This window comes from Poeciliopsis prolifica, unplaced genomic scaffold, assembly GCF_027474105.1.
Source record: "Poeciliopsis prolifica strain line A6 unplaced genomic scaffold, Auburn_PproV2 SCAFFOLD058, whole genome shotgun sequence".
NCBI lineage: Eukaryota > Metazoa > Chordata > Actinopteri > Cyprinodontiformes > Poeciliidae > Poeciliopsis > Poeciliopsis prolifica.
Window position 1 is genome coordinate 1197130 of NW_026562433.1, and position 25865 is coordinate 1222994.

At 40.0% G+C, this 25865-nt stretch overlaps 4 protein-coding genes across 5 annotated transcripts; 3 read left to right on the forward strand and 1 right to left on the reverse strand.

The window, feature by feature from the left end:
* Positions 1-1821: 1821 nt before the first annotated feature.
* Positions 1822-10328, forward strand: lrp10 (low density lipoprotein receptor-related protein 10). Its single transcript, XM_055060307.1, has 10 exons — positions 1822-1867; positions 3374-3547; positions 3651-3683; positions 4106-4250; positions 4703-4896; positions 4966-5516; positions 5996-6432; positions 6803-6997; positions 8157-8286; positions 8458-10328. Exons 2-10 carry the CDS (start codon positions 3499-3501, stop codon positions 9130-9132), a joined length of 2409 nt encoding a protein of 802 aa, XP_054916282.1. The 5' UTR covers positions 1822-1867; positions 3374-3498; the 3' UTR covers positions 9133-10328.
* A 1169-nt stretch (positions 10329-11497) lies between these two features.
* Positions 11498-16403, forward strand: LOC129379419 (ciliated left-right organizer metallopeptidase). Its single transcript, XM_055060193.1, has 13 exons — positions 11498-11545; positions 11677-11803; positions 12197-12399; positions 12600-12725; positions 12836-12917; positions 13476-13636; positions 13687-13870; positions 13941-14010; positions 14434-14530; positions 14716-14820; positions 15092-15223; positions 16022-16128; positions 16265-16403. Exons 1-13 carry the CDS (start codon positions 11498-11500, stop codon positions 16401-16403), a joined length of 1581 nt encoding a protein of 526 aa, XP_054916168.1.
* Positions 16404-16600: 197 nt separating this feature from the next.
* LOC129379542 (uncharacterized) lies at positions 16601-19655 on the reverse strand. The gene is made up of 5 exons (XM_055060378.1): positions 19568-19655; positions 18780-18883; positions 18479-18573; positions 17517-17687; positions 16601-17433 (listed from the first exon to the last, which is right to left on the reverse strand). Exons 2-5 carry the CDS (start codon positions 18874-18876, stop codon positions 16981-16983), a joined length of 816 nt encoding a protein of 271 aa, XP_054916353.1. The 5' UTR covers positions 18877-18883; positions 19568-19655; the 3' UTR covers positions 16601-16980.
* On the forward strand, positions 19619-24716 carry LOC129379541 (ubiquitin carboxyl-terminal hydrolase 47-like). Of its 2 annotated transcripts, none has more exons than XM_055060376.1 (12): positions 19619-19822; positions 20723-20873; positions 20955-21051; positions 21179-21297; positions 21383-21453; positions 22087-22212; positions 22302-22397; positions 22483-22611; positions 22691-22819; positions 22897-22937; positions 23050-23084; positions 23775-24716. In XM_055060376.1, exons 2-12 carry the CDS (start codon positions 20777-20779, stop codon positions 24428-24430), a joined length of 1596 nt encoding a protein of 531 aa, XP_054916351.1. In that variant the 5' UTR covers positions 19619-19822; positions 20723-20776; the 3' UTR covers positions 24431-24716. The 2 variants fall into 2 exon arrangements, with proteins under 2 accessions (XP_054916351.1, XP_054916352.1); XM_055060377.1 differs by lacking the exon at positions 19619-19822 and adding an exon at positions 19830-19924.
* The last annotated feature ends 1149 nt before the right edge of the window (positions 24717-25865 follow it).

The window sequence follows — 25865 nt, forward strand, 5'->3', positions numbered from 1 at the left end:
TGAAACATTATATATAAATATATAAATAATGAATATTATATATTAATAACACTCACTATTAATAGCGTTTTCACTCTCATACTTTAATCAGTGGTCTTTAATTAGGTCAGCTGTGAAAAGACAAAATACATTTCCTATTATTTAGCAGTTTTTTGATCAATTTTCTCATTGATTTACTAGCAATGATGAAGTAGTACAGGAAATAATGTAACATAACATTATGTGTACATCATGTTTAAATAATGTTTTAGTTTCACACTTTCTCAAAGTCATTATGTGTCTTTAGCCATCTATAGATACTAAGTTTGTGTATTAGACCAGGCCTGGAAGAGACTGTTGTGCTCAGCCTTTAACTGCTTGCCTGATGTCTTTAAATGTTGCTTTATTATTTCCCCAGGAAATTGTTTATTTTCTGAAGAGCACCTCACAGTTTCAATGGTGTTTTGAAACTTTCCAACTTCCTCCCTGCCCCCCCATTTCTTCTAAATAAGCTATTAGTCATTCTGGTCTCACACTTCAAATTTAGTTTGATCACTTCACGGTGCAGATCTACGCAGATTAAGATGCCTTTTTTCTTTCCGTGCATTTGCAGACTGTAATCCGGCTTTTTGTGCTGATTTTGGAGCAATGGCCTCTTCCTCTCTGAGTGGCGTTTCAGCTTATATAAGTACAGACCTTGTTTCACTTTGGACATTGAATCTTTCTCACCAGCTTCAGACTATAACGTTGCAAGGTCTCAGACTGATCGACACATTTTGCACCAAAACACTGGGCTTCTTGCTTCCTGAGCAGCTCAGTGGTTTGACTTCTGCTTCTTTTTCGTGCTTGTAGGCTTGTTTGAACAGGTATGCATGGCACATTCGGGCACCTTCAGGTATGAGGTTACCATTTTTTAAGAATGAAGGAGATTCGTGGAGGTCCACAGATCTCCTCCTGACATCTTGATAGATTTCATTTCTCAAACAGAATACAGTGTTTAACATTTTCTGCATGTTTTATTCAGTATAAATATCTACATAAACATAAAGTTCTATCTAATATTTCGATAAGTAATAACAGATTGAGATGGATGTGATCAATCAGTATTTCCCTCTATAATGCATAAACAATGACATCATGAGAGCATCAATACATGAGAAAACGAACCAAGGGTTGTTTCTCTTTGACGGTTTTATTTTGTTGTTTGCTTAAAGCTAAAAAAGAAGAAGATGAAACAACAACAACAAAGTCCAATTTCTGTTTTGGCCACAAAACAGCTTGTATTTCAATTTAATATTCTGCATTTCGAAAAGGAAAACCAAATAACTCCTTATTTTGTTGTCATTACTGGTTTCTGATGGGAAAGAACAATGACCAAAACATGCCCAATTATTATATATAATAGAAAAAGGCAAAAGGTCGTTAGAAGGCAAAACAAAGAGTTTATATTTATTTTAGCTATAAGAAAACTAAAGTAAAGATGGATGTACTTCGAAAACCATATGGAATTAATAGGGAAGTAAATTACTACTTCAATACTTTGCTCATTGAAGTATTAAGTTTATAATCATTTCCATGAATGAAAATGACAAGACGCTTATCCGCGGTGACACTGACACCTGGTGGCGAGAATTCAGCATTTCACCGTTCACATCCAATTTAACCAGTCAGTACCGTCCCACGAAATTAACGGATGAACTATCAGTGGTTGCAGATATGTAAAAATTAAGAATTGGCCTTTGACTCTCACTAAAATGAGCCACACGTTTACTTTTCATGAATGAAAAGAAAGCCAGTTTGTGTGCGTCATATGCCCCGCCCATCCTGTGATGACGCGCGACACACGGAAGTAGCTCAGAACTTGACAACAACAGAGGCCCGCAGCACGGTAACGCTTTCGTTCCTCGTTTTTAATGGTTTTACTTCGTCCCTCCCGCATGTAACCTACATTTTGTGGTTTCTGTGGGTTCTAGAATGTTTCGTGTCGTGTTTTAAAGACCTGTCTTGTTGTTCTGTGTTTTATTAACGCGACTGAAAGGGCTGTAAAAAAGCAGAAGATGTTAGCAGCTAGAAGCTAGCTCGCTGTTAATCCTTGAATCCGAAACTGTTTCGTTAATCTCGCCTCACGGGGCAGAGTCTTATCAAAAAACACAAATGTCTGTAGGAAATTACTCAAACGAGACAGAGATTAGTTATATTTTAGAAATAGCCACGTAGAATGTTTGTTACGGGAGGATTTGTTCACGGAAATTGTGTAATTTTTTTTTTTTGGACCGACGTTGTTGAGTGGATTAAAGGAAGGAAGTCTCTGTGTCTGCTGGCTGCTAACCAGACAAAAATAACCTGTTTGTGTCGTGGGCGTGGAGAAAATATCGTCCTATTTTCATTTATTGCCTAAAGCTGTTAAATTACCTATCATTACACGCTCTTTATATTTTCAGTATTTCCAGTATCTGTGGGTTCACAAATTGATTTATAACAAGAACTGTATTAACTGAAGATATGACATATATATAAAATTCAAAAAAAATGTTTTTTTTTTGTGATTTTTTTTAGTCATTTGTTTTTTTGACTGAACAAATTTTATTTTTTAACATAAGTGATAATCAATTAAGCCTAATATATATATATATATATAGCTTGTTTTTCAACATTTACTCTTTGGAGGCTCTCTGAATTATTTTCAGCTCTGCTGTGTTTATATAATACTCATATTTAATTAATTGTTTTCTTTACATCATAAATATACAACTCAGTCATTCCAATGCATGTCTTGAACCTAACTTAATGTGAAAACAATGCAGTGTTATCTATAAGCACCTTGTTGCATCACACTCCCTAGTTTTGTGCTTTGCGCTAGTATTTTGGAATATTTGTAATGAGGAATGAACGATATGATGGTAGTAGATCACGTTAATGATGCCAAAGCATATTCTGTCAATTACTATTCATCAGAAATGGGTCAGTGTTTTCCTCTCCCTTTCCTTTAGCTTCATAAATTACACTTTTTGTTGGAAGAGTTGATTTTCCTTGAGTGTTTTTGTTTACATTTTTATTTTAAAATAGTGGCTTTGGCTTTAAATTGTAAGTGGAACGAGTTGGCAAAATTGTAAAGCCTGATTTAATTGTTTTCCAAACTATTCTTGAAAATAGTTTGAAAAAACTATGTGTCTTTGCAAAAGGAAATGATTTAATTGTAAAAGTCTGGACATTTCTGATGCATCGTCGACATCTATTTCTAAAACTCATACTTGTGATTGTTCAACCATCGATTTTGTTAAAATATGTTGCAGCATATTCAGAGAAAATGTCACTTCTGTTTTGTTTTTAATCAGGTAAACTTGTATCCCTCCATCATGCCTCTCATGTATGCTCTGTTTTTTCCTATTTGCAGGTGAAGTCTTCCTGAATCTGTCTCACCCTCTAAAATGGGACTTCTCTGACATGTTTTTAAATTTATTTTTAAACCTTCCAAGTTTTTTTTAATTCATTTTAAACACGAAGAGCAGATCTGCAGCGATGACAGTCAGTCACACATTGTCTGTGCTCGTCATAATTTCCATAACAGGTGAGTGAGGTTATGAAAGTTATTTATACGCTTATCAAAACTATCAGATTTAATGCTCTGGTGTTTGTTTGACTGGTTCTGTTTTTGCTTCTTCCCCTCTCAGCATGCAGCCATTTTGAGCCTGCTTCCTGCTTTAGTAAGTACATGAGCGACCCACAACAAATTCATGGTTTTGGCTGGATTTTTAAAAATGTTTTTTTTTATGATTTTTTTTTTTAATTTATTTGTTTTTTTGACTGAACAAATTCTCTATTTTTAACATAAGCGATAATTAATAAATTAAGCCTAAAATGTTTTCTATTATTTTAATGATATAAGAAAGCCATGTTTGTCTAGCTTCATTGATTAAATGATATAAAATGAGATAAAAATGGAAAAACATGGCAGTGATTCTTAGTAAATCCTTCCCCATTGTACTCCTCTATATAGACTATCTGTCTTTTTCATGGGTTGCTTTCCATAACATATTTATAACTGTAAATCTCAATTAAATTTTATTCTGGTAATGTTGCTGTCTGAAAATTGACGAGTGCGTTAATTTAATGTTCTGTTTGGCAGCCCCGTGTGGGCGCGGCTCCCAGGTCATCGACAGTAAAGTGGGAGAGATCCGGAGTTCTGCGTACCACAGCTGGTCCTACCACTTTGGAGTCATCTTTGACTGCTGGATCATCAAAGGCTTGGAGGATGAGCCCATTGTTCTCAGGTACTGATGCTGACAAGGTTCAGTTTTCTTTCCGTCAATAAAAAACTTCAGCAGAGCTCAGATAAATTAGATTATCGTTGACGTGTTTAAATACTTCAGTAAACTCATTCAAAACGTGAAATGCAGAATGATGAGAGTGATGCATTTCAAGTTTCTATTTCTCTTTGATTTGATGATTATTTTACAGCAAATATAAACCACAAATTCAGTTTTCCAGAACATTGGAACATTACATCATATCAATAAAAAATATCAATTTCATTGCAGCAGCGGTTATCTGTGTTTCTTGTGCACTCCTTGAGCGCCACAAATAAAACCATATTTCATGTTGCATTTTGTCTTTGAAATGTTTCTGTCCTGCCGGTTCAATGACTTGAGCTGCTGATAGATCAAACTTTGTGTTTGAGGTTTTTGCTAATTTGCCCTTTCCTTGTTTCCACATTCTCCCTCAGCTTTACTCAGTTCTCTGCTCAGTGTGAGAAAGAACGGCTGTCCATCAGATCCTCGTCCGGAGGACAGCCGCATGTCCTCTGTGGCGGCAAGCTGCCACAACCGATGGAGTTCCCGGGGGGAAATATTACCCTGGTCCACCAGTTTTATCCCCACTCCTACCCCGTGTCGTCATTTATACTAAACTTCGCCAGAGGTAGTTTTTATTTTTCTTGTCTTTCTTTTTCTGTTGTTTTGTCTGAAATTCCTCTTTGCCTCCGTCCAGATTCGGGTCACTGTCCGTCGGAGACGTCGTTCCGATGTCCCAGCGGCCGCTGCCTGCCTCTCTCCTGGCGCTGCAACGGGCAGGTGGAGTGCATCGACGACGACCTCCGTTCAGATGAGGAGGACTGTGACGATTACATCGACTACCCAGAGCAGAGACCTTTGACCTACACTGACAGGAACACGGGCCGGGACCCTGAGAAAAGCAGGACCGTCGACAAAAGCTGGGTGAGGTCAACGGAGCGGTACATCTTCCCCGACGACTGGTCGCTGCTGAGGGATTCCGGCCGGACCGGTCCGGAGCAGCCCACCCAGAAGGAGCTCGTCGTCACTCCCACCCCCATCGAGTGGCCCTGCGGGGGGCTGTTTCAGACCTTTTATGGCACCTTTTCCTCCCCGTCGTCTGAGGGCGGCAGGATGTTGTGCGTCTGGACGCTGGACCCGCAGGACTCGCGGCCCCTCAGGCTGGACCTGCAGCAGATCGTGCTGGGCTCCTGGGACAGACTCACCATCTTCAACCGAGAGGGAGGCAAAGGAGACGTCATCAAAAACGTGAGTTTACGTCACGGAAAAACTACAACCAAAAGTTTTTTATTACCCACACTGTTTCTTTTTAATATATTTGTTTATTCGTTGCGTTTCTTTGCTAGGGACTCGAGCTGTTGCAATAAATCACAAAATAACTTAAAACAAAGCCAGTCATTTCCATCTGCATGTGTTGTTGTTTTCCTCCTTTCTCTCTCTCTTTCTGTCAAACAATAGATGATAAATGTCGTCAGTCTCGTGCTTTGATCTCAACTTTTATAAAGGATAATCTTGATTACAGAGACTTCATAATTCATTTTATTTGTTGATTTTGTTGTTTTAATTTATTTGGGAAATTTAAAATGTCTTCCAGTTCCAGTGTTAAATGTTCATTATACTTTATAGTTTCAGAATGTGTTAAATTATCATTATATGACTTGAAAATGGTCTCAATGTAACATTCGGCAAAATTTGTTATATTTTGATGTGTTTCTGCATTCGAACAGATCACCAGTGCGTTTAATTACAAATCTCTCAAAGTGGAGTCCCACACCGGCGTCATGTCGCTGGTGTTCGAGAAGGCGGCCGGCTCCATGAGGACCGGCTTCAAGGCCACGTTCCACGTGGGCAGCTACTGCCCGCCGTGGGAGAGCCGGTGCGGCGGCGCAGCGGGCGGCTGCTTCACCAAGGAGCAGCGCTGCGACGGGAAATGGGACTGCCCCGAGACCGGCAAGGACGAGCAGGGCTGCAGGGGCTGCGGCGAGAACCAGTTCGCCTGCGGCTTGGCGGGGCAGAGAGCGCCGCCGTCCAGCCGCTACCCGGGAGCGACGGTGTGCTACCATGTGGCGGACAGGTGCAACTACCAGCTTTACTGCACCGACGGCAGCGACGAGAAGGACTGCAGCGTCTGTCAGCCCGGGACCTTTCATTGTGACAGCAACAGGTCAGAGTTCACACTGGCACAGAGATCTTTATAAATACATCTGACATGTTCTGACAAGGTTATTTATAATATTGCTTATCATTTAAATTCCTTATAAAAATGTTGATTTATTGCCTTGTTAAATCCCAATTAACAACGTTTAAAATCCCCCAAAGCTGTACGTTTTGTCAAGATTTTCTCTTCACTCTTCGAATTACAGTTTTAAACCGGTTGTTCACATCACTCATCTAATTACAGCCTCTAACGTAGTGTGTTGAAATTGGTCGTTCAGCATCTCTTCATCATTTCCTGTTGAGTCTTGCAGCGAACAAGTCGGTGGATGAATTTCCTCGCACTTCGGTAAACATGCAGCCCTTCGTTCCCCCTGCAGGTGTGTGTTTGAGAGCTGGCGCTGCGACGGCCAGGTGGACTGTAAGGACGGCACGGACGAGCTCAACTGCCCCGTCATGCTGCCCCGCAAGGTCATCACCGCGGCAACCGTGGGCAGCCTTATCTGCGGCCTTCTGCTGGTCATCGCCATGGGCTGCACGTGCAAACTGTACTCGCTCCGGACCAGAGAGTACAGGTAACCTCTGACCTGGGATACACTTTGTTTTTTAGAAAACCGGTTCGGCTTTCGGAATTTGATTTTGGTGTTTCAAGAGTAGAAAAATGAAAAAAAAAAAAAGTTTCCACACTTCTTTCTTATTACATAAGTGTTTTGTCACTTTTCATTGCTTTGTGTCTGTTCTGCCTCTGTTTTGTTTATGTTTTGTGCCCTTCCTTTCCTTCCTTCCTTTTTTCAATCCTGACTGTTTTAACATCCTTCCTTCCTTTGCTTGTATCTTCCTTCCTTCCTTCTTGGTATTCTTTCTTTGTTTCCTTGCTTCCTTCTTTTGTTTGTCTTTTCAATTTATGGCTATTTTTCTTTCATTACTGTAATTTCTTTCCTTGCTATTTTTCTTGGAGGAATTTCTAAACTCTAGAAGGCCCCAGTTAGTATGTTTACAGGCATTAATCCTGAATTCAAATACAGTATTACTGTCATATTATTGTAGAATTATACTAAGATTTGGAAAAATGCCAATGATGACTAATGAAGATTTCCAGAAAAAAAATCAGAAAAGAATGACTCACTCATTCAGAACAACTTGTATGCATAGTCGCTACACAAGACTCCACTGCTGAAGAAAAGGCCATTTTTAAGTTCGCTGACTAACATTAAACAAACTCTGATGACTGAAAAATCTGAAATGTTTAATTAAAATATGACACAGTCTTGTTTGATTGATTTTGTTAGTTTGAATCATAAATTTAGGATGTTTCTTACGAGACCTGAAACTGCAGTTCCTGAACTACTTTATGATTGGGTTGCTAGTTTGAATCAGCAGATGTACCTTTAGTTTCCCATTAGGACCTGCAGATGAATCCTCACAGCGGTGTCTGTTCACTCTGCAGTCAGTCACCTCAGGAAAGCAGGAGAAGTTTGTTATGTTCTGGCTCGTCTTGGACCAATGAGTCACGATGACTGTGCTTATAAAAGTGGACAGCACTTTTTACCAAATCATTAGGGCTTATGAAACCCTCTAAACACACAAACATGAAATTAGACTACAAAGCAAGGCTAACCACACTAGGATTTTGTGATTTCTCGAGGTTCATTTTTCTGCTAAATGAGAGATGTGTGCTGACATTTCCTGACGTTGTGTGAACGCCTCTGAAAGCGTCTGTGTTTCTTGTGGCAGCATGTTTGCTCCAATAAGCCGCTTGGAAGCAGAGATGATCCAGCAGCAGGCTCCTCCGTCCTACGGCCAGCTGATCGCCCAGGGCATCATCCCCCCGGTGGAGGACTTTCCCACAGAGAGTCCTAATGAGGTCAGAGGGCAAGACATGACATCAGCTTTACATCTGATAAAGATTCCAATAATACCTGGCCCTTAATTCCATAAAGATCCAATTTAGCTGGTATTTAGCTTTATGGCATGCAGTCAGGTGATGATGTCTTTTTTGACCAGTGTCCTTGTCCCCCGTTTGCTCCTCCTTCAGACCTCGTCTCTGTCTTTGAGGGGAATCCTGCAGCTCCTCCGTCAGGACGCCTCCAACTCGCCGCACCGCAGGCGCCGGCCGCGCTTCGTCCGCCGCGTCGTTCGCCGCATGAGGAGATGGGGCCTCATCCCCAGGACTTCCAGCAGACAGAACCAGACTTCCGGCTCCAGCCAGCAGGAGGCGAACTCTGCTGCCCCCGGCCAGGAAGCGACCCAGTCCGCCCTGGTGCGGTCGTCGCTGGCCGTGGAGGCCGTCAACCAGCCGGTGCCTCAGAAACTGGGCCTGCTGGCTCAGACTGAGCAGCAGCAGCTTCGGGGGGAAGAGGCGTCTGCTCCTCTACTTCCTCTCCCCTCTCCGCCCGTCTTCTCCACCCCTCCCCCGCCTTACGCCCCCCCAGCTCCCCCGCAGACCCCTCCAGTCGCCGTCCCCCCCAGCAGCCCCTCCCTGGCCTCCATCTTCCACACAATAGGCCTGAGTATTTCCCTCTTCAGAGCCTCACCCCCTTCCTCCTCCTCCACCAACTACATGCCTCTTTCGGCCTCTCCTTCCTTCTCCTCTTCCTCCTCCTCCTCAGACGACGAGGTGCTGCTCATCCCGCTGTCCGAGGACAACGCATCAGAGGACAACGCATCAGAGGACAACGCCTCAGAGGACGACGTTCCCATGCTCACCTAAAGTGATTTCCTCGCGCCTCGTCTTTCTCTCCTCTTAACTACAACCCAGTCTTTCCACCTCTGTTTGACTCTGAGCACAGGAGCGTCCCCTAGCGAGACTCTTCCTCCCTGTGCACGTCCGGTGCCTTTTTTTAAATCGTTCCGACTTGTCGACACTTTAAATCTGTTTTTGAGGACCTCCCTTAAAAACGAAAAATAAAAACGACGGCCATAGCTTACGTACGTGGAGACGAGTTAGTTTCGGATGCACTTAGTTAAATAAAGCTTGGCTGCAAAGAGAAGGGAGGCTTTTGCACAGAAGGATTTCCCCTGATCCAGCTACTGAGGCAGGCTACTGTCAGACTGAATGATGGCGTCTGTGTGACTGCAGCTGCGTGAATGAGGTTGCATTTTAGTCTTGCGATAGACTGTGTGACTGCGTGAACTTCTGCCACTCGCATCCAGTCTGTTAGCTGAGAAATGTTAGCAGAAAATAGTCGTTTCCCCTCCGTCTAAGTGCCTTTTAAGGAGTTTCCTGTAGACAGCTGAAGTAAATCAAGACGTCCTGGATTTTCACCAACGCACACAGAAACACCCGCAGGCTCGTACTTTGCTTCACGTGGATGCACGTTATCGACACTTTAGAGGCTTTATTATAACTTAGAGAAGAAAAAAAAACAATTGCATGTGTACTCCTCTGCAAGCCGGCAATAACTTTTCAAAACGTTGTTTTAGTGCAAACCCGTCGAAGTGAATCTTTCCCATGTGGATGAATGTAACCAACAGAAAGTAAACGTTTCCAGCGACAATCTATTCGGTGCCTGACGTAGTGGCAGGTGTGTGCAAGTGTGACGAAGAGGGCCCCGAATCCTCTAGACGACCTCAGCATCTTACAGGACTCGATTGCTTTCTGACACAGGAGACTTGTGGCGTGCCATCCGTGTTCTTACCGTACATTTTAAGGTGTTTTAATTCCAGAAACAACAGATCTTTGTTCTTTTGTTTGTTTTTTTTTCTCTCCCCACCTCCTTTCAGTTCTTCTTGTGTTTTAATCTTTGCTTTGTTGAATGTATTAGGATCGATGTGGGGTAGCCAGAAGTTTTCAAATTTGCAATGTATTTAGGTAAATAAAAGAGAAAGTGGTTTTATGATTTAATAAGGTCATCTTCACTGTATATAAGTAAAAACGTGGCTCAGATTAAACAATTTGCACTTTTATGCGTCGTCTAATGTTTGTTTTTAAGGGGGGGGGAGTTGCTCTCATGCTGCATTGTTCCTTGTATTCGGGAATCCTGTGAAAACAAACGCATACTGATGAGTTAACTCCGTTTGGAAACGTCGGAAGGAAGACAGAAGCATTTCAGGATAGATGGAGTCACATCTGTTTTCCAGCTGAGTAATGGAAACATCTGGAGCTGCAGAGGTAAAAATCCAGGTACGTGATCTCTGTCTGTCTCCTTTAGAGCATGCGGGTGCTACCTGCTCGATTGTATGAAAAGCTGCCTTCCTTTAGCTGATAAAGCAGGAAGTGTAGTAACATCTGAGCTGATGTGAAGGAATGCTTTTGTATAAATGTTTCAGGTTTTAAAGTTGGACCCATTTTCACTCCCGTGTTGCACACAAAGACTCTTACAAGTAAACCATGTTAATGCGTCCACAGAAAAATAAGTTTGGATGATTAGCTGCATTTTTAATATGGATTTCAAAGTCTAGTTCATCGTTTCAATTTTGCAGAACTAAATATTGCAGATTCTATGGTATTTTTTAGTTTTAGATTTTTCCCACAGTACCAGCATTTCATCATGATACGAAGCACCAGGTTCTCTCAGATCTTTATGAGTTATACTTTTTTTTGTAACTAACAAATTTTCTTCCAGGATTTCTCTGTATTTTACTGCATCCATTTTTCTCAGCTCCATCCCTGTGAAGAAAAACCTTCCCACAGGATTCTGCTGCCACTGCTGTGTTTTACTGTACAATGTGGCCTTTAATTTTAATTAATTTACATCAACATCATTCATACACTGAGAAATTCAGTGCTTTACAAAAAGAAAACTAGATCAAACACGCTGAAAACTTCAACATCACCAAAAGGGGGAGAATAAAATGCAAAATAAAATGCTAAGAAATCATAAAAATGTAATGATAAATCAATATTTGACTTAAATTAATTCAAGAAACAAAGAAGTTCAGAAGGTAAATGTAAATATGTAGTGAAATGCATTTTATTTATAATTTTTTATTGATTGGATGTTTAGTTTTTCACTGTTGACAGGCATTCAGCTGCATCCTGATCAAAACTGAAAATCAAAGTCAAGCTAGCATCTTTAGCCTCAACTTTTTCTCCGTCTCAGAGGATCTGGGTTTGGACACTGCTGCTGGTGGCCATGTTGGAGGCTGCAGCCAAACAGAGCCGTGTTTCTGATGAAGCTCAGGTCAGCGTGACCAGAGCAGCATCCATGGAGCCAAGAACCCAGCCAAGCTCTGGACACCAAATCAGACATTCGAGACCTGAAGTCAAACAGAGGACATTTCTGGAAAACATAACCCGTCCACTTCCCTCCAGCATTTTGCAGCCAATCCGGATAAAAACCTGGAGGCCAGAGAAAGCTGCAAACTGTCTGAACCTGAGAGCGAGAGGCTGGAGGAGGCTCTGGAAGAGGCTGTGAGGGTGGTGTCGTCTTTGCTTTCAGGTAAAAAACAGACAAAAACACACCAACACATAGATGAAGACAACTAACTCAATCTATCTGATAGTGAACAGAACCGTGGGAACCTTACTGCTGAGCAGAGACATCAACAAATACTGCAAGTTTGTCTGGAGGAATTCAAGCCTGCTGAACTACGACAGGTTAGTGTCTAGTGTGTTAATATGCAAAGTCACCAGTGTTTAATATTCACTAAGAAATGCTCCAAAGATGCACAGTTCCAGGGCAGAAATATTATTAATCCATCTTTTTCTATTGAATTTACCAATAATGGTTTTCTGATACCAGATGTGGAAGAGCAAACAAAAACTACAGAACTGAAACGTGTCTGGACGTCACAGTGAGCAGCCAGTCCAGTAACTCTGCTGTTTTCTCCAGATGTTGTCGAACTAAACATCCATCATGTTTCTACCTTCCCTCTGCATGATCAGATCCCAGAAGAGCATCTGTCTGGATGCTACGTTTACCCAGAGGCCGACTCTTCGCGCAGGACCGTCATCAAATCAGAAGGAGCCGGACTCCCTGACACCGACTTCCTGCTTTACATCCATGTTCAAGCCACTGACAAATGTAGAGCAGAGGTAGACGTCTAAGTTGGTCCAAGTTTGAGTTTGATTATATCTCAGAAATGTTTTTGTAGTCTCTTCAAAAGAAGTCAAACTCTGATTGTCAATAATATATTTAACCAGATCAATAGACACCAGGTGAATGTGTGTAGTGTGTGACATGCTGAGAATCACTAATCAACAATTTGGAAAAGTCTGTTTTCCTGCTCACTCAGCCTGGCGTCCTCGCCTACGCCGTCCACTGCCAGACGGACGCCGGGGGACGTCCTGTGGCCGGTGTGGTGGTCCTGTGCAGGGACAGGCTGAGCGGCGCTTCCTGCAGCCACCAGGCTACAGTTCAGGTTCAAACACAGTTATGTGTAATTTCATAATCTCCTGAAATAATGTGTCTGAGTCGGTAAAGCAGAGATCAGGTCTCTGTGGTTGTGGTGCGTGATTTTCTGCTCTCCAGACTCTGATCCATGAGATGTTTCATACACTCGGCTTCTCCAAAGATCTCTTCAGCTCCTGGCAAGACTGTTCACCAGATCAAGGTTTTTATAAAACATCTGCTTCTCTCCTTGTGTCTTTTATTTTCTTGCAGCCTTGAAAAGCACAATCTCTTTTAAAGGGGCAGTATAATTTAAAGTTGACATTTTTTTTAACTTTACATTAAGTCATAAAATTATTTCTCATCACAAAACATGTTGGCTGGATTCTTTAATGCATGTTTGAGAAATCCAACCATTCGAGGTGCAAGCGTCTCAGCTCCTGCAGATTAGCCAGGAGCAAATTAGCAAACCTGGTGAAACTGCACACAAGCTGAGCTCATTATACAAACAGTGCATTGCTGGTAAAAATGTTGCAGAGATAATAATCGCGGAACAATGAGGTGATGGCTTGAATGGAGGAGTTTCTTAAAGAGACAGAGGCCCAATTTCAAGGTGTTAATTCACAAAGTCACTTTTCTTTTAAGTCATCCCTGACTTAAAAGTCATTTTATTGCGCTATAAAATTATTCTATGTGGCTGGAAAATGCAAACTGCCTCTTTAAAACTATCTGCTTCAGTTTCATTTCAGATAAAATAACTTCTGTTTCTTTTCCAATGTAGGAGCTTCATGTTCTCCTCGCAACAAAGTGATTCACTCAGACGGATCAGGACAGACGAGGATTTACACGCCGGCCATCGTCTCAGCCCTGCAGAGACATCTGATGTCCTCTGACCCTGAGCTGGGCGGGCCGCTGGAGAACCTGGTGCTGAGAAGGTCAAAGGTCAACAGCTCATTTATAACACCTGCCTGACTTTGACCTCCGGTCCTCAGGACGAATCTGCAGGCAAAGTTTCCTCCCACTGGGAGTCCCGGGTCCTGCAGGGATCCATCATGGCGGCGGCGCTGGGAAACCCGACCACAGTCCGCATCGACCCGGTCACGTTGGCGGCGCTGCAGGACACGGGCTGGTACTCTGTGAACCTGAGCCGGGCTCAGAGTCTGGTCTGGGGAGACGGTAAGAATCGACCTCCAGCGTGAAACAGACGAACCTGCAGGCGGATTCAGGTTGAATTTTATTTTATCAGGTGAAGGAGCCAAATTTGGTTCTGTGTCCATCTGCAAGGACGACTCCTCAACCTTTTTCTGCTCTGGAAGGTATTACGGTTTATTGAACTGGTACATCTTAACCTTTACCATTTTCCTTGCTCATTTTAGTATAAGGTTAAAGTTGCACTGCATTTAGATCTCAGCTGTAGTTTTGTTAGTCTTGCTATTATATTCAGTTACGCACACACACTGTTGCCAGTTAAGAGACTTATTTCTCATTGTTAACTTTTTGATAGAGTGTAGGTCAGAATCTGTGCACTGTTCATGGAAAAACTGGAACAGTGATTACACTTACTGTTACTCTGTTGTTTATATGGATTTCATTCAATGCAGCCCTCACTTCATCTGCATAAAACTGCAGAGACGCAAATGTTGCATCAACTATTTACATAATAATAATAATTTTTAAAGAACTGATGTTTAGCAGGAACATCAGTTCTTCTGAAGTATGTTTTTCCTGATTGCTCTTAGTGGAGTTGGATGTCACTTCCTTCACCTCCACAAAGGGAAATGTCAGACCGATCCGTACCTGGAAGGTTGTCGGGTCTATAAGCCGCTGGAGACTGGAGTAAGTTGCCATCTTTAGCAAAGAGGAAAACATTTTTTATTTCCCTTCTGTTTACTTTTATTATATTTTCCTTTTTCCGTATATCCACATATGCGTTTTCAAGTTGTTGAACTGTCACGGTTGGTCCTGTTACTTCTGTTAAAGTTTTTTTTGCTTTTGTTTTGCATCATTTTCCTCTTCTTCAGAGTGAATGCTGGAAGAAAGAAAACGCAAGATGGTCTGCAGAAAACTGGAGCGGAGAGATGTTTGGCTCTGACAGCCGCTGCTTCTTCTCCAGCCTCACCAGACAGGTGTGTCTGGTTTCTGCTGAAAGATATGAAAACCTTACAGGATGATGATGTCAGAGGAATATCAAAATACAATTCCCAGAATTCCAAACTTGGTTTTAGGTTTGAGCTTAATTAGATATTTTTATTATATTTTCCTTAAGTTTACGTTTTTGTGCATGTAGAGGAATAGATCTGGTAGTATTTTAAATATTGTTCCAAATACACTGACTGCAAAAAAGAAGCAGACATATTTTTTGTTTTACATAATTTCCTCTTCCTGTCTTTGTGCCAGGGAGGCGACGTTTGGACCAGCAGCTCTGTTGAGGGTCGCTGCTACAGACACAGATGTTCTGGACCCAACAGGTACCAGATCCAGGTGTCTGGCTCTGAATGGGTGGACTGCCCAGCAGGGGGCGCCATTCAGGTAAAATGACATTATGTGAACACAGCTTCTGTAGGGATTTCTAAAAATTATTCTTTTGGAAAATAAATGAATCTAACAATCAAACAAACATCATCTCTCCAAATAAAGACAGGTTTTCTTTGTCTCTGCGAAGTTAATATTATACATGAGCATTTTATTAAATTTTATTTGTAATTTAAAAATTGTGAAAGCATTGAACATGTGCGATCAAATAGTTTAACCCTGACAGGTGTGTCAAACTTAGGTGCATTAATTTTCCCTCTTTTTTGTTTTAAATATCACATTTAAGATTTTTTTTTTACATATTTGAACAGAGTAGACAGATTTATGTTTACCTTAGTATCTGAAATGTCTCATCAATCCAAAACCAGCCTGCTGAAAGAAAGACAGATGTGCTTAGAAAACATTCTTATTTTACCAATGGGTATGTTCACACAAAAAAAGAACAAAACATGCAAATGCAGTTTTTGTTCTGAAATAAACTCAAATGCAGTGAGTTATCACCTGCTTTACCTCAGATTATAATGTTTTTGTTGAAACCTGAAGGTTTTGTTTTCAGTAAAAAGCTTTAAGATTCAGTTTGGGTCTCAGTGGTTCTGTTTTTTGCAACACTGCAGAGCTTCACTCTGTACCGAGTGATATTCATATAAATTCCATATATGTGCAAATGAAACTTTTATCATGAATTTTATATCTTTATTGGTCTTTACTTCTTTATGGAAACATAAGAAATGTGTGAGACTTTTGGCTGAAACTCCACGTCTAACCATTTTCAGGATTGTGTTCCTGTACTCTCAGGTTAAAGGACACAGAGGCGAAGTGTTTTGTCCTGACAGACGGTTGTGTCTCTACCCTGATGTTTCTCCTCCTATAGACAGAAACTCGTCCTCTGGTTTCACCACATGGCAAGTATGACTTCAACCAGAGACTGGTCTGCTCTGCAGCATCACGCTGCCTCCACTGAATGAATATTTCTGGTTTCAACAGCGACCCTGATGGGACAATCATTTCACCCCAGGATGTGACCTGGTCTCCTCTCAGGTCAACTGCACCGGCCATATGGCTCTGCTTCGGTGCTGCTGTGTGCGTCTTGGTCGCTCTGCTGGTTTCGTACTGGAAGTGTCGGACCTGCGTGTTCAGGAGCGGCTCTGTGGCTCCGGAGGATCACAGCCAGCTGTAGAAAACCAACTTAAACAACAAAAAACAGAACCGTGACGCTGAAATCTGAGATGTTTTATGAAAAGGACAGGATGATTTTAATAGGTTGTTTATTTCTCATTTCAGTGGCAGTTAGTGAAAGTTCAATGAAAACACTGTGAACCTGACAGTGAAGTGATAAATGATAATATTTGAACAACATTCAGAGCAAACAAAAGACTTCCGTCAAGTAAAAGTCATTTTATTTGACAAAAAAAAAATGTTGCAATAACATTTTTTGATGAAGATGGAATCACTGTTGGTAGCATCTGTCTTAATAAATGTGTCTATCTTGGTTGATCCTCAAAATGCTACTTTCTTTCACAAGGTGCTAAATAAAATAATCACAGAAGTTAGAAATGTGATTAAGAACAAAATCAGTACAAAGTATTTCTAAATATATTTTACTTCTAGACAAGTTATAACTACAGTTTTAACGCTTGAATATTCACAAATGACAAACATTTTCTGTGCATGAAATAATTTTTAAGATATCCTAAACTCCAGAAATCGTCCTGTATATTTCTGGTGAAACTGTCCACCAGACAAACCGTCCTCCATCACTTCTTCCACACGGGGATGCGGGTCTGTCTCGGCGCCACGCCGCCGGGACAGACCCGGTACGGCGAGCTGCTCTGGCAGCACTCGCTCTTCGGTTTCAGGCAAACGAAGCAGAACATCAAGCGACAGCGAGGACACGTCACATTTTTACAGTACATCCGGTTGTGCTCCACCTTCAAGCCGCAGACGGGACAGGCCCGGACGGAGGGGCAGCTGGTGACGCCCTCCACGTCAGGCAGGCTGACGTCCTTGCAGGTCTGCAGGAGCTGCAGGTCCCTGTTGATGCAGCCGTCGTTGCTGCAGCGATCCGACCGAGGCCCCGAGCCTTTCCACTCCTTCTGACACTGCCAGCAGAACTGGAAGGTCTTCTTCTGGTCAGCGGTACAAATGACGCACTGGACACACAGGTTGGACAGGTCCTTCCTCTCCACGGTGGTTTTACATTTCGGACACTGATGCCAGGAGAAAGGTTCAACCGCTGAGTTTCAGTGTTTCACTTAGTTTTAAAAAATGTGTGGATCATTTGACGACTCACCGACTGAACCTCACAGTACTCTGAAACAGACAGGGAGGCCATCTTCTGCTCAAAATACTCCATTTCATCAACACTCAGGTCAGCCAGTCTGCGCACCTCCTGGTACGACCACAGCTTGTTGCACAGCTTGGTTCCCTCCAGCACCGCAGGACATCTGAATTTATGATTGCCCTTAAAAAAATGAAACGCGGTTAATTTGGAACAACAGGACAAAACTTTATTAAAATCCAGACTCAGTAAAATCCCTGGTGTGAGGTGAAACTACCAATAAGTTTGTTGCTTCTCAGCCTTTATTTAACTGAACTCTGTAATATGAAATATTACAAACTTGACCTGCAGGTATGGGTGGAAATAAAACACATGAACTAAAAGCAACAAATGTAAAGATATATTAAACTAAAATGTTTCACTTGAAAAAAGCATAGTGTGAAATCTCCATCACAAAGAGGGAGTTAAGAGAAGCTAACAAATATTTTCTAGTCTTTAAATGTTGAGTATCTGTAAACTGTGTATCTACTGCAGCAAGTCAATAGTTTCTACATTCTCACAATGTTTTCAGACGTCCTTTAAACTTATTCTTACTACAACAGCAGACGTAACTTTTCTCATTTATGTGAACTAAACTTTATCTGCAGGTCAATGCTCCTGTTTAAAATGAGAGGTTTTCAGCAAAACCACGTTATTACTGCGTTATATAACAGTATAGTATCGATTCAACCTAAATTTACTTCTTTTATTGAATTTTGCTAATGCTTGTACCTACAGGAGATGTCATAATTTGAGAACCAGATTAAGATTAAGATATTCAGAATTATCTGACAGATGTAGAAATTGTATTTTTATTATTATTTTTTATTTCTAACATATAAGCCTGTCATCTATCTTTTCCTTACGCTTTGGTTTGTTGCTGGTCAGATAGTCTAGATAGTTTTTAAACTTTGCATGAAGAGTCTTTAACGTACCTCGTCCAGCTGACTGCGACACCACTGGGTCAGGGAGTCAGGAGTGACCGCATGGCCGCAAGACATTTCAGCTCTGAGAGAATTAAAATCAGAAGCTGTGGAGATTAAAAAGTCATACATCAGACATATGGTGAAGGTTGTTACTAATTTAAATAGAAAACGAGGCTGTGTGGGGCCCTTTCAAGTACCAGCAATGGAAAACAGCTCACTCTGTTAAGCTACTGCTTAGTTTGCCTTGGGCTTGTTTTGTGAGCCATCTTGTTTTATTGCTGAGTCACAGAAAAAGAAAGACGTTTCTTACACACTGGATCCAAGTCATCTCCCCTGTTCACGAACTTCAGAGTTTTGTCAAGTGGATCGTATTTCTTCTCTGGTGAGTCCTGCTCCTGAATGCTCATGTTGATCCTAAGAGAAAAATAAAGACACATAATTCATCCTGTTGCACATAATAAATAGAAAACAGACTTAGAGATCCAAACAGATTTAATATGATAAAAGCGAAGGTCAACAATGCCTGTGTTTTAACACCCACAAGACTTTATGTGTTTAAAATGGTTTATAAACTCCCTACATTGAGCCAATGATTTTCAGAACACACACAAAGCTGATATGATTTTAAACAGCTGAAAAAAGTGGCTTTGATAGTAAAACTGTGATCATTTACCACCAGAAATAAAAATAAAATAGTTTTTGGTACTTGTTTTAAATCTGAGTATATTCTAAAGGGGACAGTTTGATTCAAATAAATTGCACCAAATGCAAAAATAAAGAATCTTTTTTGGTAATAGTGAAACTTCCTGAGCTGTCTCACTGTAAACAATAAAATGGATTCACTCAGGGAAATACCTGCTCCTCCACAGTGACATTGAATCATACAGAGAAAAAGTCATCAATAGAACTGGTTAAAGATTTGAGGAAACGAGAAAATACCCTTAAAATACCAAAATAAAGCTCTTATTTGAAGATAGCTGCTAATAATTTACATATTTACATAGATTTATTCAGTGATGAGCAGTTATAATTTAGGTTTATCCGATGCTGTCCATACATTTAATATATTAACTATAAAGCGTTGGGTGTTTTAATTACCTTTTGTCCAGTTTGTAGTTCTAACAACTTCCCCTTTAATTCGCTGGTAAAACCCGGAAGTAGATCAGCGAGCCTTAAAAGTGCAGCTCTGGGGAAATATTTTACCCAGATTCTCAGGTTTTCAGAGAAGTTTTTAAAAGTCTGTCCAGCAGCAGACGGTCCTGTTGGTTTCGGGTTTACGTCTCCTCTCTCTTCCTGTTCGGACTGATAGTGAAAGTGAAAGACAGCAGCGTTATAACGTTTTCTGTCCGCTCGGTGAGAATCCTCGGTTTTGTTGCCTCCCTTGACTTTACACACAGTTACAGTTATCACCGCTCTCATCCGGACATTGTTGCAGTTTGCTGCATTCGCTTTGTGGTAAAGTGTTTTATCATTTTTCTGGTTTATATTTGTGCATAAAGTTAACTCGTTGAAGTAACGGAGGGGAATCTGCGTGGGTTTCAACAACGACCCCAAAACACAACAGCTGCTTTCACTGACCTCCAATCTGTGCTGACATTCATAACGGCTTAATTTACTCTAAACATGTATCAAGTATTTCACCGTGGTTGTAATATGGGGGTATAAATCGTACTTTATGACGCTGTTGTTATCATTTAGGCGGGATAAAACCTGCGGTTGTTACTGGTCGACTGATCGATATTTTCAAACGCCGACTTAAAAATCAGTTCATAAAAAAAACCCCAATGATCTGAAAGTTAAAATTAGCAGTTTTTTCCACATTCTTGATTTTCATAACCTTCATTGCTTCCAAATATTTAAAAAACAACTTCATGCACTTTTAAAAAGTTAATTATAAAGTTAAACTTTTGTGTAGAGGTTGGTAGAGTAACTCTACCTAATGTTGCTTTAACATATTTTTATTCAAGTGAGAATAAAAGGCCATCCATAAAATTACTCTTTTAATTTTTTCGTATCTCGCCTAAATTCTTAGTCTGACGAACCTCAAACTGAAGTGTTTGTCCATTTTCAATATTTTTGAGCCTGGTAAGCAGCTATGCAGTACTAGAGCAATAGCATCATGTTGTTATTTTCCTTCAAGAGGGAATACCATGCGATTATGTGCCATGTCTTTTATTGGTTTTCTTAATTATTTTTTCTTAATCCCTGAAACTGTTTTATGCTAAAATCTGCTTCGTCTTTTTGTCTTGATAGGATGAATCATTGTATGTAAAAAAACAAAATCAACAACAAGAAAAAACAACTCAAATGCCACGATGTCCAAACCTCGATTCAAAATACGGAAGCATAAATCATTACACTGTAATGAAATTCAGAGAGAAGCTCGATAACTTGTCCATCTCAGGTGGGTGAGGTTCAGTAAACCATTCAGATTCAGTTGGTTTACAATATCGTGAAAGTCATTTTGTTTCTGTGGTGTTTGTAGATTACCAGGGCCTGAGCAGTCCTGGGCTCACCTGCTATCTGAACAGCATCCTGCAGGTGCTCTTCATGACTGAAGAGTTTCGGGAAGCAGTGAAAAGGTTTGGGAGCGCAGTCGAATATTTAAAAAGAAATTAGATCAAAATCAAAAACATTCAGAATAGTTGACACTTGCAGATTGTAACTTTAAGTGTTAATAGTCACTCTTTGCTTCTCTCCTAATTGCAGAGATTGGAGTAAAAGTTCAACAGCGACCATTGATTTCTACCTGGGGGAGCTGTTCCACACTTTAGAGGGAGACATGGCCAAAACACACAACATCACAAAAAAATTGGGCATCAAAGACGGTAAGTTTGGATCCAGAAGTGAAATTTTTTAAAGTCCTGAGAAACATTGAAGCTATTTTTTTTTCTTGCTCATTTGTGCTTTTAGTTTTTGAACAACGTGACGCTGCTGAGTACTTAGAGAAGATCCTCTGTCGTACCAATCCAAACGCCTCCAAGGTAGAAAATATATATTTATATTTATTATCAAAAATGCAAGATGGTATTTACTTCATATGTTAACAGTATTATATTGCAGAGGAATAATAAACACTAAAAAAACTAAATTGATTTGTCACAAATATCATATAAATTTCTGAAATATTTTGATAATTCCTTGAATATACATGTAATTAAATATTTCTTTTCAGTTTTCTGTATCTTGCTGCATTAAAGAAACATTTTGACTTTGTTTACAGTAACATCCCTCTTTAAATGAGAGATGTTGTAAATATTTTTACATTTTTGTGATGTAAAAATTTGAAAGCATTATCATTTATTTGAAAGAAGTAAGAAAAAAGCTGCAGGTGCCATGTTGCATGAATATACGTGCCTTTGGGCTGATACTTAATAGAATCCCATTTTGATTTTATTTTAGTATCCATCCTATTATTTTTACTGAATCTGTTTAACTGCAAATTATTTTTATGGACTTTTATTTTTCTATCATCTTATTTTTCTTCATTAACTCAAAAAGTGGCAGCTTTTTTGCATTTGATAGTTTTGTATCTTGAAGCAGAATCCATTATCACTGTTTTTTCTTAAATTTTTAAAGTGTCACTAAGACAACAGTAATTTCTTTCTTCTGCTTAGATATTCAAAGGGGAGCTGAATCATAAAACTACGTGCTTAAACTGCAACAACACAAACATTTCGACAAACTTCTTCTGGGTTCTACCGCTGTCGATGGGAGACTCAAAGTCTGGAAGCTACAGTGTGGTACTAGTTTATTTTTATTATAGTTCATGTTTAACTCACATTCTGGAGCAAAATAATCTGCAGGATTAACCAGTCTTCTCTGTTTCCAGCTGAAAGGTTGGAGGAGTTTCTTTAAGTCACAAAGAGTCTGCAAAGAAAACCAGATGTTCTGCAGTCGCTGCAATCAAAAGCACGACGCCGACATTGTAAGTCAGGCTTTGTTTTTTAATGTTTTCATTGCAAATGGCAGCTGTCTCCTCTACATGAAGCTGTTTTGATTGTACAACTCAGGAGTACGAGATGATGCACTGCCCAGATGTTCTGACGCTGCTGCTGAAAAGGTTCTCCTTCGACTACCAGCAGAACCGTTACGTCAAGCTGAACGGCAAAGTTGATGTGGCCCAAACTTTAGAAATCAAGGTGTTTACCAGTAAATTCACATAAAGGAGATCAGTTTAAGCTTCTTTTTATTTTAACTTGATGTGTTTCTATTCTTCAGAACTGCAGGTACGACCTCTACGCCGTGGTTCATCACTTCGGTGATCTAATGGGAGGCCATTACACTGCAGACATCAAGTCCTTTGAAACTGGAAACTGGTACTGCTTCAATGACAACACTGTTAAATGTGTAAGTCTGTTCTTTGTTCATAAATAATTGAATTTTTAACATTGTGAAGGTTAAATAATGTGTTTAAAATCTTGCAGATCAATGAAGTGTACGTTAAATCTGGACAAAACCAAATAAGGTAAAATAACTTTAACACAATAATGATTATATTTTCTGATGTCATCGACATCTATCCTTGTTCTGATTTCTAAAGGTTTTTGTTTTTCTTTCACTTTGATCCCTTGAAACAGATCATCGACAGTTTATCTCCTGATGTACAAAATGGGTAAGTTTGCAATTATTTAACCCCAATACTCCTTGAGGTTATAGATTTCCTTTTTACTACACTTGAAAATGTGAAGTCATTGCACAGCAACAACGATAAATGCCATTTTATCATCAGTGTTCTAGATCTGGTGGTTAGAATTGGATGATTGCTTTCATACTTATTAAAGGTCTCAATAAAAATTCCTGCTATAAGGAACATCCTTTTAAAATCAAAACTAAAAAAGGTTTTATAAAGTTTGGGAATAACCTGTTTGTCCCATAGTCAGGATTATTGGGCATGATTTGAATCCCGTTTATACTTAATAGGAATAATATTGTTGATATTGAAAACATGCTGTTTGAAAAATCAAGTGGGAGAGCTCCCCCTTCTGGACACACTAAAGAATGCAGGCACTTGTGGCATAAAGTTAATCTAAACTCGCTGGTATGAGAACAACTTTGCTGCTACATTCATCTAGATGGATAAAAGAGCATTTTGATATGTTTCCTTCTCTTTGTTTCTATTGTTTATATAGGTCATATGCAGAAACTACAGCATATGATAAGATTGTCTTACCTAAACTAAAGAATGAGCATTTCTTATCAAATGCTACTTCCATTTTTGTTTTAATCCTACCAAAGCTTGTTTTTTGTTGGATGCCCTCTGCTGTTTGTTTTGATTAATAACTCTGGCTGTTTCTGTTCAAAGTGAGTGGACGGCCCAAGGAGACGGATGGGAGCTCTCTGGAAGATCGTTTTCTTCTGTCACCTGAAGCTGAAGACAGATGTAATGAGGCAGAACCAAAAGATGATTTTGTCTTTGAAGATCTCCTGAAAACTGAAAGCCATAGAGAAGACATGTGGCATTTGAATAATATGATCAGAGACGATGAGTTCAAGAAGAAACATCCAAACTCTTCCAGAAGAGGGAATGAACAATTGAACGGAAAAGCCTCACAAAGGAAACCAGAGGCTTTCACTACTGAAGCAAAGGATTCAAAGGAGCAAATATGTTATAATAACACAAATAAATCCTCAGACTGTATGTTTCACCAAAGCTCCACCCCTCCTATTAAAGGAGGAAGAGTGAATGAGTCCAGGGACAAACAGGGTAACTATAAGACAAACAAACATCTTCATTATCACAGCCCTATAAGAGGAAGAGTCGAGTCTGGAGGAACCACAGATGTGTTTTTTTACGGGGAGGATTCAGCTGTGGCATCAACACACAGAAATGGCCTGACAGTTACTAAAAGGACTTGTAGCAATGGTGGTTACTCTTCAGATTTATCCAAGATCCTGGAAAAGGAAAAACCTCGTAGCCCAAGCAAGAGGAGTCAAACAAAAAAACAACTCTGGAAATGAAAGAACCCATGTTTATTTTAAAGTAAGGTTTGATTTGCCACAGAAAAAACTAAACTTTTATATTTATTCACAGAGAAACTTAATTATAATGTTAGCTGTCCTTGTGTAGCTGCTAAAAGTGACCATTGAATTCTGGGTTCTTTGATTTTGGTTGTCCTGGTTTTTTATCATTTCAAATGATGATGTCCAGGTTTTTGTTCAGCCAAACATGTTTTAAGAAGATTGATTGATCCAGGAGAACAAACCATTTCTACAGCATTATGTAAATAAACTAGATTAAAAGAACTGCAAGTTGTTCATGTGCTATTTTTTTATGAGCATTTATAGTTGGAAGGTTTTGTACAAACAAAAAAGTATAGTTGCAAATTCTTAATTTTTCTAACAATGTGAAGTTAGTAACAATGTTGATGTTTTAGTGATTTCTTCAGTTGTACAAATGGCTCGCATTGTTATATAATTTACCTCCAAATGCCTCTTTTCTCATACTGTGTCTTACTGTAACATTGCAATGGTTAGCAACAAAAAAAAGTCAAATGGTGTTTGAAAGAAAAGAATTTGTGCTTTCAAGTCTGCATAGTGTTACGGTAGTTTCTTTCCCTTCACTGTGGGAAGCCAGTGAATTGTGACCAAGGCTATGCTTAGTATCAAACAATAAATAAAATCCAAGCCAACAAAGTGGAGCATGACATTTTTTGTGTTGGCAGATGTAAACGGGTACACCGTTGATTTTCAGTTGTACTCTGGCAAATAATCTAAAACAGTGTCAGGGAAGGGGCTGCCTTTCGATGTTGTCAACACATTAGTCAACAATGTATATATTATATAGACTGAAAACTTTTACAGCAGTCCCCTTCTCTTCAGACACCTGAAGCTGCAGGGATTCGGGGTTTGCTGGATGTAGTGGGAGGGATGTGTTGGCGTCCCCACTGTCCAGAAGAATGCCCTCAGCGAAAGGTTCCTCAGAGTTGTTGCATTTCAGCAAAGCACAGCTTAATGGAAATTAGCAATTCAATGATTTTTCCTTTATTATAATACATAAAATTAGCTTTTTTTTTTGTCACTTTTACTTTCATTGTCACTTTTACTTTAGCCTAATTTGAAATCCTAAACACAAATCCAACTGTCTTTTGCTCTGTGTACTCTTTCTTTATTTCAAATAATTGAAAGTGTGATTCTGTTTACAAGACCTGCTTCAAGGTATTCCCATCAAAATAAAGTTTTATCCTAGTGAATTGTCAGCAGAGCTTAAGCCCGGCCTTTCTTGTTCACTAAAAGGAATTGTGTCATTGGTAAACAATACATCACTTATTCTCAGTGATAAATTGTCTTCAGGTCTTTGAAGACAAGGAAGTGGAAGAGCCTCACATTCCTGCTTGACGACAAGCAGAAGTGAAGATGGCTGTCAGAGTCGTTGTTGTCAGTTCTAATGTAAATA